This window comes from Pseudorca crassidens, chromosome 13 (assembly GCF_039906515.1).
Source record: "Pseudorca crassidens isolate mPseCra1 chromosome 13, mPseCra1.hap1, whole genome shotgun sequence".
NCBI classification, from domain to species: Eukaryota; Metazoa; Chordata; class Mammalia; order Artiodactyla; family Delphinidae; genus Pseudorca; species Pseudorca crassidens.
In genome coordinates, this window is record NC_090308.1 from 50,108,988 (window position 1) to 50,123,218 (window position 14,231).

Genomic DNA, 14,231 nt, shown 5'->3' on the forward strand with positions numbered 1-14,231 from the left:
GAGGGACTCAGGGCCCTCCTTACGCTGCTGCAGAAGAAGCACAAACACAAACACTCGGGGCAGCGATCCGCAGGAGGAAGCTTGAAGGTGGAAATGGGCTGCCCCACCCAGGGTCTGGGGGCAGGAGTGCAGGGGTGACAACGGCTACCATCTGGGCCTCCAAGTTCATGGGCAGGTTCCTCAGGTCGCCTCTCTCTTTTTTCAGAGGGAACTAAAGTGTCAGCCTGAAAAATGGGGAGGAATGGGCGTCCCTGTGACCCAGCACAGCTCTCAGAAGGACCATTATAGACGACAGTTACCATCAGACGGATGCCGGCTGTGTCATGTGCTCGTCCCCAGAACACCTGCGAGATAGGTGTCCTTTCCCGGTTAGGAACATACCAGGGTCACGCGGCCGTTGACAGGCAGAGCAGGCACTTAACCCCAGGTCTGTCTGACTCCAAACAGCAAGCTAGCCCCCTTGGAAGAGTGAGAAAAACCAAGGTCCGTAGGCTCTGGGCTTTGCTGGGACTCAAGCCAGCCGGCGTCTCCTGGTCCCGGTCCGGACCGTCCTACCTCCCACGGAGCTTGGCAAGAGGAGGAAGGAAAGCAGGAACCGGAAGCTGTGCTCTGCAGAGGACGAGCAGGCGGAGGCATGCTGTGAATGCAGGGAGAGAACAGGTGTGAGGACACCCTCTCCCCAGCCTCAAAACCCCGGGGCACACTTTCTGCCTTGAGGCAGAATTGAAGGGGCTAAAACTCAGGGGCACAATCTGGGGATGGCCCGGAGCCTTGGAGGAGAAAGCTCTTCCGGAGACAGGTGTCAAGGTGAGTCTGGAGGCCACACCCAGGCTGCAGACCCAGTTCAGCCCCGAATGAGGAGCTGGGCCCCGGGCCTCACTAGGAGCTGTCACACCAGTTCCAGCAGGAAGAAGGACCTGCTCTCAGCTGGCATCAGAAAGCCACCCTGGAACCCTCTATCTGGTGCTCTGACCCCAGCTCTGAGTATCACTGTCCTGCCCCTCTCCTCTGCCCCCCGAAGGGCTCCTCTCCCGCCATCTCCCAGCAGCTTCTTCTCTTCCTCCTCACAGCATGGGTTACACTGCAGGGATTCCACCGTGACGGTGGAGCTCACCCATACGCTGGGTGTCTATTTTGCCCCAAACTGAATGTTACCTCATCATGCTTTGAGGATTACCTTTGTGCTGTTAAATTATGTCAGTACCACAAAGGTATAAGCAATTATTTTTAATTCTGTAGACTATGTTACTCTACTCAACAGAAATCAACTGATGCTTCTTTAGCAATTGAATTTAATATTCTTCATGTTACAGAATTTGGTAAAAATATGATAGGTTATTAGTGCAAAACAAGGGGCATGTTTTGATGACATCGGCAGTTTTCACACCATGCACCCTGAATTTTGGGTTCTAAAGATGAACTGTTAAGTCTGGGAGGACCACATTACATCCCAGTTCTCTCTGACCATTCAGAAGAATAACATTCAGGTCGTTATATCTCCCTCTTCTGAATTTCCAGAATTTCCACTTAGTAATTTCTCATAGTATTTATCACACTCTGCCCTGTGTATTAGCACTGTGTATCCACACTCAGTTCATCTCCTGGGCAGGAGGGATGGGTCTTGTCACCCTGCACCTCTTCCCCAGCATACAACATCTGTTGCTCTGTCCTTTCTCTGCCTTTTACTAAACTTCCTGGCTTACTTAAGTGCTTTCAGTGTTCCCAGGACACCTGGGCAAGCTGCTCTCTTGGCACTTACTACATTACGTTCATTTGTTGTCCCCAAAAGATCAGGAGCCCATCACAGCGAAGGAGTTTGTCTCATTCACCTCGGTGTGCCTAGCTCCTGGCACAGAGTAGACAGCAAGTAAATGATGAATTGATGAATGATTAGTGAATATCTGTACACGATTTTTTAACAGCTTTATTGAGATATAATTCACATATCCTAAAATTCTACCATTCGAAGTGTACAGTTCAGTAGTTTTCAGTATATTCTCAGAATTGTGCAATCATGACCACAATCTAATTTCAGACCCCCTGAAACTACCCTTAGAAAAAAACCCTGTACCCATCAAAAATTATTCCTCACTCCTGCCACCACCTCTAGGCCCTACTTTCTGTCTCTATGGAGTTGCCTACTTTGGACATTTCACATACAGAGAATCATACAGTATGCAGCCTCTGTGACTGGCTTCTTTCATTTAACATAATGTGCTCCAGGTCCGTCCACGTTGTAGTATGTATTGGTACTTCATCTTTCAAATGCTGAATAATTACCCATCGTATGGGTATACCACATCATGTGTACCAGTTCATCAGTTGGTGGATATGTGGGTTGTTTCACTATGGGGCTAATGCTGTCTATGAACATTCACGTTCACAAGTTTTTTGGGGGACATATATTTTCATTTCAATTGGGTAAATACCTAGGAGTGGAATTGCTGGATTATACAGTAACTTTAAATGTTTAACATTTTGTGGAACTGCCAAGCTACTTTCCAAAGCTGCACCACTTTACATTTTCATCAGCAATGTATGAGGGTTCCAGTTTCCCTTCCTCCTTGCCAATACTTTTTTTACCTGTCTCTCTAATTCTAGCCATCCTAGCAGTGTGAAGTGGTAGCTCATTGTGGTTTTGATTTGCATTTCCCTAATGAGGTATTGAACATTTTTGCTCAATATATGGAATATATTTTTTCATGCGTTTATTGGCCACTTATATCTGTACACTATTCAATCAAATTATAAATATCAGAACTTCACAGAGAAAAACTTCGTAGATGAGGCCCAAAGAATAATGTTAAGTGACTTGTCCAAGGTTATGTAAGCTATAGCAATACAAAGTCTCAAATACACTCCTGACTCCTAACCAGTGCTCTGTTGTTGCCCCGCTGGCCCTTCTGTCAGGTTGCCTCTGGATCCCTACCCCACTGGATGAGCGAAGTGTCTGGATTCCTTATGAGTCAGGATAAGCATGTGCTTGAGCTAGTGCTGCTTGACTTTATGCCTGTTGGCCATCTGTTTATCTTCTTTGGGGAAATGTCTATTTAGGTCTTCTGCCCATTTTCTGACTGGGTTGTTTGTTTTTTTGATACTGGCTATATGAGCTGTTTGTATATTTTGGAAATTAAGTCCTTGTCGGGCGCATCATTTGCAAATATTTTCTCCCAGTCTGTAGGTTGTCTTTTCGTTTTGTGGATGGTTTCCTTTGCTATGCAAACGCTTTTAATTTTAATTAGGTCCCATTTGTCCCACTCCGAATAGACGTTCTACAAACCCTCATCGCCAATCCCAAAAAATGTCTGTTGTCTTTGTACCTCCCTGGAGTCCCAGTATGCTGGAGAATTTCCGATGATTCTGCCCCAAATATTTTCCATTCTTCTCTCTTTTGAGGGACCTCTGGTGCATCAAATTATGTTGATCATATGCCTCAGTTTATGATACACTGACATCATTTGCCCATGGGAGGCAGCCTTTTTAATTTTCCTCTCTCATCCACCATATTCAATCTCATTTCCTTCCTCCCATAAGCATCCACTCTAGTGTATGTTGTTTCTCTTTAATCTATTTCCATAAGTATATATAGATTTTGTGTGCCCTAGAAAAATATTTAGTGTAATTTTGCATGTGGGTTTCCAAACTTATGTTAATGGTATTAACTCTAATTTTCCCTCAGTGGTATGTGAGCCTTGTCCATGATGCTATACATAAACACGGTTCGTTGCTTCTGACCCTGCAGAGGATTCCCTTGAGGGCAGAGTCCACCTTCCTTAGCCATTCATTCCCCTAGTGATAGATACCCAGTGGCCTCCAGTTAGTCCATCTTTTTGACACTCAGTTTTCTCATCAGACAAAAACACTAGTGGTGATAATACCTCCTTTTACATAATGATCGTGCTGATTGATACTTCAAAGTTTTGCCAACTACCATGTTCCAGTTCTTTGCCATCCCCTATGGTGCTGTAAGGAGCAATCCCCTTGTCCATGCCCCTACACCCACATCTTTCCTATCCCAGCCCTCAAGGTCCACAATGGCTCAATAAATGGGGGCTATTGGGCTTCCCTGGTGGCGCAGTGGTTGAGAGTCCGCCTTCCGATGCAGGGGACGCGGGTTCGTACCCCGGTCCGGGAAGATCCCACATGCCGCGGAGCGGCTGGGCCCGTGAGCCATGGCCGCTGAGCCTGCGCGTCCGGAGCCTGCGCTCTGCAACGGGAGAGGCCACAACGGTGAGAGGCCCGCGTACCGCAAAAAAAATAATAAATAAATAAATAAATAAAATAAAAAATAAATGGGGGCTATTATTAGTACTGCTGTGGCAGACAAGGCCATTAGCACAAGAATTGAGTCTAGAAGACATGTTTCCAGGCTGTGTCACCTTGAGCCTCCATTTCCTCTTAGGAAGTAAAGATAATCACACCTTCAGAGAATTGCTGTGGATGAAATGATAGGGTAGAAGCGAGTGCTTTGCAAAGTAGGAAGCACTGGTGGGTTAGCTAGTCTGCTGTAGTAGGGGTGGAGAAGGCAGGAGAGTCTAGGGAAGGAGGAGAAGCAGAGGAAGGAAGAAGAGGAACAGGCTCTCGGAGGCGGCAGGGAGGCCCTTAAGAGGCCTTGGTGTGCATCACAGCAGCAGCCTCTACTCTCTGGAAAGTGCCCTGGTGAGGAGTCAGGAGTCCCACATGGGCCCAACTCTGTGTGGTCAGGGGAAAGACCTCCTGATTGGCGGTTATCAACCCCGGCTGCACATTAGAATCCCCTGGGGAGAATCCCACGGGGAGCTCTACCAAGTACCTACCTGGGGTCCCACATCTCACCAACTGCATCTGACTCTCCAGGGTAGGCCTGGGAACTACAATTTTGACAACCTTGGCTCTCCAACTCCGTGATTCTTAGACATTTGTTTTTGTCAGTTCTTCTCACTGACCACAAGATGGTGCCCTCTTTCTGGGAAATCTTTGATGTTCGACAACAATCCATTTTCTCTATTAATCCTGAAAGAATGGGTTTGAAATTAACAATCTTCACAGCATCTCATTAAGCCAGAATTCTGTGCCCTTGCTGTCTAGCCATGTAATGTGCATCTTTTCCCTTCTGCTAGAAACCGTACTGAGTTGGGATAGGTCATCTCGTTTTGCATTCTTCAAGGGGCTATGATGCAAAGCAGAGGAGACATTTATTGTTGCTTTCTGATCATAATCATCACTATCAATAACAACTAATATGTATTTAATCTTTTGCCATTTGCAAAGTGCTCTTTACCAACTATCCTCAGAATAACTTTATGAAATGGAAATTGCTGTTCTCATTTCTAGATGAGAAAACAAAGGCTCAAAGCACTAGCTCAAGGTCACAAAGCAAAAGTTGGCAGAACCAGATCCAGGGCCCTTCCCTCTGTCCTCGGATAAGAGCAGGTGCATCAGAGAGATCAGCTCTCAACTGATGGGGCCCCGACAAGTACAGCCCTGAGAGAGGAAACTTCTCAGGATGACCTCTGGAAGACTTCCTGAGCGAGCTTGGAAGATGCACAGATGTCCTTCTGGAATTTCACACTATCACAGATGACAAACAGGTCAGTAGGTGACACATTTGACTGGATTGAGTCGAGACGAGATGAGGTGACGTATGTTAGGTTTTTAGTGCAAAGCTGTATAAGGCAGCAGACACTCAACAAGAGGATAGATTGTATTATTTAAAATTTTCTGTACCAGGAAAATGAACTGCTGTGCCAGTGGGTAAAATGAATCTGCCTTAAAGAAAAAGTTATAAATTCATCTCCAAAGAAAATCCTTTTCTACTAGCAAGTGATGTCTTATGAGGCTAGTGGATCTGAGGAAGGTCATTTACAAGATCACAGACTTACTACCAGACGGAGTCCCACAATTGATCAGGAACCCAAACGTCAGGACCCAGGACCCCAATCCCTCTGGGTGTTTTTACCCCAGATGAAGGGGATGCAAGTGTAGGTTCAAGTTACTTGGAGTAGAAAGAATGTTTTCAGGAAAGAAGCAGTTACATGGAAGTTTATTAAATTAGTATTTTGATCATTTTACTGACTCCAGTGTACATCTTAGCAGTTGTTGGACCCGTTTTCTGTACTTCAGCTTCCCTGTCTGCAAATGGTATAACAGTACGTATCTCATTGAATTATTATAAGGATCAAAATAGTTTATTTATAAAGCACTTAGAACCATGCCCAGCACATAGTAAGCATGATGTGTTTCTTAAATAATGTTAAATAAATAAATGGATATAAGTATAGCCATTTACATATTTTACAAATAATATTTTAATTTTTTTCAAAATTCCAAGTCATTTAAAAATTATGTTATTTGCACACTGGTAGGTACAAGGAATATATATATTCAGGGAGATTAAAATATTGCCTATGACTAAAATTTGAAATCCCACTGAAAATGCATAAATTTGATTAGAACAGTACTATAGTCTTTGGTGTCTTGTAAACATCAGAAATAGGTTAAAAATTCTTTAAGTCTATTATATCATTATTACTGATGTTGACAAATAAGCCTATCAACTGTCTAGAGAAATACAAGAATAATGTAGTGGTTAGATTTTTCTCCTTTTTTTTTTTTTTTTAAGGAAAAGAAAAGTGTTCCTTTTTCTCCACTTGATTTCTTCTAAATTTGGAGATTAGTGGTCATTTTGGAGGGTACTCTTGGCATTTTCCCAACTATAAGGACCCTCAGTGTGACCCTTGGTCACCTCCTAGGTGAGAGGGAGTGTTCCACAGCAATACTCAGCTCAAACCTCCATCTTCAAAGTATGAATTTAAAGCATTTTTTTAAAAAGAGAGAGAGAGCGTATTTGCTCTGAGAGATTTCATGCAACCCCAGGGAGAAAGACTGGAATGCTGAGAGGGTAACTGGGACAGGGCTTGGAAGAAAAAACACATGAATTGAAATGTTGCTTTCCAATCTAGGGGTCATTTTCATGTTTCACTTTAGCATTAATTTCCTTTTTAGTAGAACTACCATATTGTTTCCTGGTAGGAGGTTTTCTTTAAGTCTTTGGTTTCTTTTTCTTGCAGCCTGTCTTATGAAACAGACTCTGTGGAGAGGAGATGGGGGTAAAAATGTACCATCTCCAGTTATCTCCTGATAAGCCCTCCTCTGCCTTCCTGGTACCTAGGCCCGAACTACAGGGCCTAGGTAAACTGACAAAAACTGTATTTTAAAAGGAGTTTAAGTTCTTTAGTACCAAAATTATAAGGTGTTTACACTGAGAACTCCATAGGCTTCTGTGCATTGAGTCAAGGCTCTAACTAATATCACATTACTGTTTCTATGGAAAAATGAAATTCTCGTTTCAAATATCTGACCTCAAATGAACTTTTGCAAAAGAACTTGAGTGGGGGACTATTTCACATACACCCACACACTCAGGGACCATTCCTGTTTCTATCGATCAGGCTGTCCACCAGTCTGTCTAGCCATTCACACTGTCTTTCTATTAAAGAATAGCAAAACTGGCAAAGAAATGTGAAAACAAAAAGCTAAGATTGAAAGACTAAAGTTAAACATTTTATACCTTTTGAGTTCAAAGCAATGGTTCTATTGTAAGTTCATCTTCACTGAGTTAAACAAAAAAGAATCACTATTAAAACGGATCTCGTTGAGTGGGAGGTTGAACTGCAGGGAGTTTGGGGCTGAAATCAGGAGCCTCCACTGCTCACCGGCTCTGGGGACCCGTGAGGCCTCAAGGGATGGTCCTGTGATTCGAGTCAGGAATCGAGTTAAAGAACCAGCTTGAAGCAGGAAATTCTCAGGAGATACACCAGAAATACATCTCCACGTGGAACAGCTCCTACAGAACACCTACTGAACGCTGGCAGAAGACCTCAGACCTCCCAAAAGGCAAGAAACTCCCCCACGTACCTGGGTAGCGCAAAAGAAAAAAGAATAAACAGAGACAAAAGGACAAGGACGGGACCTGCACCAGTGGGAGGGAGCTGTGAAGGAGGAAAAGTTTCCACACACTAGGAAGCCCCTTCGCGGGCGGAGACTGCGGGTGGCGGAGGTGGGAAGTTTCAGAGCCGCGGAGGAGAATGCAGCAACAGGGCTGCGGAGAGCAAAGCGGAGAGATTCCCGCACAGAGGATCGGTGCCGACCAGCACTCACCAGCCCGAGAGGCTTGTCTGCTCACCCGCCGGGGCGGGCGGGGCTGGGAGCTGAGGCTTGGGCTTCCGTCAGAGCGCAGGGAGAGGATTGGGGTTGGAGGCGTGAACACGGCCTGCAGGGGGTTAGTGCACCACGGCTAGCAGGGAGGGAGTCCGGGGAAAAGTCTGGACCTGCCAATGAGGCAAGAGACTTTTTCTTCCCTCTTTATTTCCTGGTGCGCGAGGAGAGGGGATTAAGAGCGCTGCTTAAAGGAGCTCCAGAGACGGGCGCGAGCCGTGATAAAAGCGCGGACCCCAGAGACGGGCATGAGACGCTAAGGCTGCTTCTGCCGCCACCAAGAAGCCTGTGTGCGAGCACAGGTCACTCTCCACACCTCCCCTCCCAGGGAGCCTGTGCAGCCCGCCACTGCCAGGGTCCCGTGATCCAGGGACAACTTCCCCGGGAGAACGCACGGGGCGCCTCAGGCTGGTGCAACGTCATGCTGGCCTCTGCTGCCGCAGGCTCGCCCCGCACTCCGTACCCCTTCCTCCCCACGGCCTGAGTGAGCCGGAGTCCCCGAAGCAGCTGCTCCTTTAACCCCGTCCTGTCTGAGCGAACAACAGATGCCCTCCGGGGACCTACACGCAGAGGCGGGTCCAAATCCAAAGCTGAGCCCCTGGGAGCTGTGAGAACAAAGAAGAGAAAGGGAAATCTCTCCTAGCAGCCTCAGAAGCAGCGGATTAAAGCTCCACAATCAACTTGATATACCCTGCATCTGTGGAACACCTGAATAGACAACGAATCATCCCAAATTAAGGAGGTGGACTTTGAGAGCAAGATTTATGATTTTTTCCCCTTTTCCTCTTTTTATGAGTGTGTATGTGTATGCTTCTGTGTGAGATTTTGTCTGTATAGCTTTGCTTCCACCATTTGTCCTAGGGTTCTATCCGTCCTTTTTTTCTCTTTAAAAAATTTTTTTCTTAATAATTATTTTTTATTTTAATAACTTTATTTTACTTTATCTTCTTTCTTTCTTTCCTTCCATCCCTCCTTCCTTCCTTCTTTCCTTCCTCCCTCCCTGCCTCCTTTTTTCCTTTCTTTCTTTCTTTCTTTCTTTCTTTCTTTCTCTTTCTTTCTTTCTTTTCTCTCTCTCTCTCTCTCTCTCTCTCTTCCTTTCTTTCTACTTTTTCTCCCTTTTATTCTGAGCCGTGTTGATGAAAGCCTCTTGGTGCTACAGCCAGGAGTCAGTGCTGTGCCTCTGAGGTGGGAGAGCCAACTTCAGGACACTGGTCCACAAGAGACTTCCCAACTCCACATAATATCAAAAGGCAAAAATCTCCCAGAGATCTCCATCTCAACACCAGCATCCAGCTTCACTCAACGACCAGCAAGCTACAGTGCTGGACACCCTATGACAAACAACTAGCAACACAGGAATACAACCCCACCCATGAGCAGAGAGGCTGCCTAAAATCATAATAAGGCCACAGACACCCCAAAACACACCACCAGACGTGAACCTGCCCACTAGAGAGACAAGATCCAGCCTCATCCACCACAACACAGGCACTAGTCCCCTCCACCAGGAAGCCTACACAACCCACTGAACCAACCTTAGCCACTGGAGACAGACATCAAAAACAGCGGGAACTACGAACCTGCAGTCTGCAAAAAGGAAACCCCAAACACAGTAAGATAAGCAAAATGAGAAGACAGAAAAACACAGAGCAGATAAAGGAGCAAGATAAAAATACACCAGACCTAACAAATGAAGAGGAAATAGGCAGTCTACCTGAAAAAGAATTCAGAATAATGATAGTAAGGATGATCCGAAATCTTGGAAATAGAATGGACAAAATGCAAGAAACAGTTAACAAGGACCTAGAAGAAATAAAGATGAAACAAGCAACAATGAACAACATAATAAATGAAATTAAAAGTACTCTAGATGGGATCAATAGCAGAACAACTGAGGCAGAAGAACGGATAAGTGACCTGGAAGATAAAATAGTGGAAATAACTACTGCAGAGCAGAATAAAGAAAAAAGAATGAAAAGAACTGAAGACAGTCTCAGAGACCTCTGGGACAACATTAAACGCACCAACATTCGAATTATAGGGGTTCCAGAAGAAGAAGAGAAAAAGAAAGGGACTGAGAAAATATTTGAAGAGATTATAGTTGAAAACTTCCGTACTATGGGAAAGGAAATAGTTAATCAAGTCCAGGAAACACAGAGAGTCCCATACAGGATAAATACAAGGAGAAATATGCCAAGACACATATTAATCAAACTGTCAAAAATTAAATACAAAGAAAGCATATTAAAAGCAGGAAGGGAAAAACAACAAATAACACATAAGGGAATCCCCATAAGGTGAACAGCTGATCTCTCAGCAGAAATCCTACAAGCCAGAAGGGAGTGGCAGGACATACTGAAAGTGATGAAGGAGAAAAACCTGCAGCCAAGATTACCCAGCAAGGATCTCATTCAGATTTGATGGAGAAATTAAAACCTTTACAGACAAGCAAAAGCTGAGAGAGTTCAGCAGCACCAAACCAGCTTTACAACAAATGCTAAAGGATCTTCTCTAGGCAAGAAACACAAGAGAAGGAAAAGACCTATAATAACGAACCCAAAACAATTTAGAAAATGGGAATAGGAACATACATATCGATAATTACCTTAAATGTAAATGGACTAAATGCTCCCACCAAAACACACAGATTAGCTGAATGGATACAAAAACAAGACCCGTATATATGCTGTCTACAAGAGACCCATTTCAGACCTAGAGACACATACAGACTGAAAGTAAGGGGATGGAAAAAGATATTCCATGCAAATGGAAACCAAAAGAAAGCTGGAGTAGCAATTCTCATATCAGACAAAATAGACTTTAAAATAAAAACTATTACAAGAGACAAAGAAGGACACTACATAATGATCAAGGGATCGATCCAAGAAGAAGATATAACAATTGTAAATATTTATGCATCCAACATAGGAGCACCTCAATACATAAGGCAAATACTAACAGCCATAAAAGGGGATATCGACAGTAACACATTCATAGTAGGGGACTTAAACACCCCACTTTCACCCATGGACAGATCATCCAAAATGAAAATAAATAAGGAAACACAAGCTTTAAATGATACATTAAACAAGATGGACTTAATTGATATTTATGGGACACTCCATCCAAAAACAACAGAATACACATTTTTCTCAAGTGCTCATGGAACATTCTCCAGGATAGATCATATCTTGGGTCACAAATCAAGCCTTGGTAAATTTAAGAAAATTGAAATTGTATCAAGTATCTTTTCTGACCACAACGCCATGAGACTAGATATCAATTACAGGAAAAGATCTGTAAAAAATACAAACACATGGAGGCTAAACAATACACTACTTAATAATGAAGTGATCACTGAAGAAATCAAAGAGGAAATAAAAAAATACCTAGAAACAAATGACAATGGAGACACAACGACCCAAAACCTATGGGATGCAGCAAAAGCAGTTCTAAGGGGGAAGTTTATAGCAATACAAGCCCACCAAGAAGCAGGAAACATCTTGAATAAACAACCTAACCTTGCACCTCAAGCAATTAGAGAAAGAAGAACAAAAAACCCCAAAGCTAGCAGAAGGAAAGAAATCATAAAAATCAGATCAGAAATAAATGAAAAAGAAATGAAGGAAACAATAGGAAACATCAATAAAACTAAAAGCTGGTTCTTTGAGAAGATAAACAAAATAGATAAACCACTAGCCAGACTCATCAAGAAAAAAAGGGAGAAGACTCAAATCAATAGAATTAGAAATGAAAAAGGAGAGGTAACAACTGACACTGCAGAAATACAAAGGATCATGAGAGCCTTCTGCAAGCAACTATATGCCAATAAAATGGACAACCTGGAAGAAATGGACAAATTCTTAGAAAAGCACAACCTTACAAGACTGAACCAGGAAGAAATAGAAAATATAAACAGACCAATCACAAGCACTGAAATTGAATCTGTGATTAAAAAGTCTTCCAGCAAACAAAAGCCCAGGACCAGATGGCTTCACAGGCGAATTCTATCAAACATTTAGAGAAGAGCTAACAGCTAACCTTCTCAAACTCTTCCAAAATATAGCAGAGGGAGGAACACTCCCAAACTCATTCTATGAGGCCACCATCACCCTGATACCAAAACCAGACAAAGATGTCACAAAAAAGGAAAACTACAGGCCAATATCACTGATGAACATAGATGCAAAAATCCTCAACCAAATACTAGCAAACAGAATCCAACAGCACATTAAAAGGATCATACACCATGATCAAGTGGGGTTTATCCCAGGAATGCAAGGATACTTCAATATACATAAAGCAATCAATGTGATACACAATATTAACAAATTGAAGGAGAAAAACCATATGATCATCTCAATAGATGCAGAAAAAGCTTTCAACAAAATTCAACACCCATTTATGATAAAAACCCTGCAGAAAGTAGGCATAGAGGGAACTTACCTCAACATAATAAAGGCCATATATGACAGACCCACAGCCAACATCGTTCTCAATGGTGAAAAACTGAAACCATTTCCTCTAAAATCAGGAACAAGACAAGGTTGCCCACTCTCACCACTATTATTAAACACAGTTTCAGAAATTTTAGCCACAGCAATCAGAGAAGAAAAAGAAATAAAAGGAATCCAAATCAGAAAAGAAGAAGTAAAGCTGTCACTGTTTGCAGATGACATGATACTATACATAGAGAATCCTAAAGATGCTACCAGAAAACTACTAGAGCTAATCAGTGTATCTGGTAAAGTAGCAGGATATGAAGTTAATACACAGAAATCTCTTGCATTCCTATACACTAATGATGAAAAATCTGAAAGAGGAATTAAGGAAACACTCCCATTTACCACCGCAACAAAAATAATAAAATACCTAGGAATAAACCTACCCCAGGAGACAAAAGACCTGTATGCAGAAAACTATAAGACACTGATGAAAGAAATTAAAGATGATACAAACAGATGGAGAGATATACCATGTTCTTCGATTGGAAGAATCAACATTGTAAAAATGACTATACTACCCAAAGCAATCTACAGGTTCAGTGCAATCCCTATCAAACTACCAATGGCATTTTTCATAGAACTAGAATAAAAATTTCACAATTTGTATGGAAACACAAAAGACCCCGAATAGCCAAAGCAATCTTGAGAAAGAAAAATGGAGCTGGAGGAATCAGGCTCCCTGACTTCAGACTATACTACAAAGCTACAGTAATCAAAACAGTATGGTACTTGCACCAAAACAGAAAGATAGATCAACGGAACAGGATAGAAAGCCCAGAGATAAACCCACACACATCTGGTCACCTTATCTTTGATAAAGGAGGCAACAATACACAATGGAGAAAAGACAGCCTCTTCAATAAGTGGTGCTGGGAATACTGGACAGCTACCTGTAAAAGAATGAAATTAGAACACTTCCTAACACCATACACAAAAATAAACTCAAAATGGTTTAAAGACCTAAATGTAAGGCCAGACACTATAAAACTCTTAGAGGAAAACATCGGAAGAACGCTCTTTGACATAAATCACAGCAAGATCCTTTTTGACCCACCTCTTAGGGAAATGGAAATAAAAAAATAAACAAATGGGACCTAATGAAACTGAAAAGCCTTTGCTCAACAAAGGAAACCATAAACAAGACGAAAAGACAACCCTCAGAACGGTAGAAAATATTTGCAAATGAAGCAACTGACAAAGGATTAATCTCCAAAATATACAAGCAGCTCATGCAGCTCAATATCAAAAAAACAAACACCCATCCAAAAATGGGCAGGAGACCTAAATAGACATTTCTCCAAAGGAGATATATACAATGCCAATAAAGACATGAAAGGATGCTCAACATCAGTAATCATTAGAGAAATGCAAATCAAAACTACAATGAGGTATCACCTCACACCGGTCAGAATGGCCACCATCAAAAAATCTACAAACAATAAATGCTGGAGAAGGGGTGGAGAAAAAGGAACCCTCTTGCACTTTTGGTGGGAATGTAAATTGATACAGCCACTATGGAGAACTGTAAGG

General features: G+C 42.7%; 1 protein-coding gene across 2 annotated transcripts in view; it reads right to left on the reverse strand.

Annotated features, from left to right (window-relative positions):
* Positions 1-1,906: 1,906 nt before the first annotated feature.
* AFG1L (AFG1 like ATPase) overlaps positions 1,907-14,231 on the reverse strand; it is a 227,497-nt gene continuing 215,172 nt past the window's right edge. The window contains exons 14-15 of one of the 2 annotated variants that reach the window (XR_010933787.1): positions 4,797-4,992; positions 1,907-4,207 (exon numbers count right to left, since the gene is read on the reverse strand). Coding sequence is in view for 1 of the 2 variants with exons in the window: in XM_067702417.1 (XP_067558518.1) it covers positions 4,987-4,992 (6 nt within the window). In the remaining variant the exon portion in view is untranslated. Of the gene's footprint in view, positions 4,993-14,231 lie in introns of both variants that reach the window. The other variant, XM_067702417.1, reaches the window with a different exon arrangement.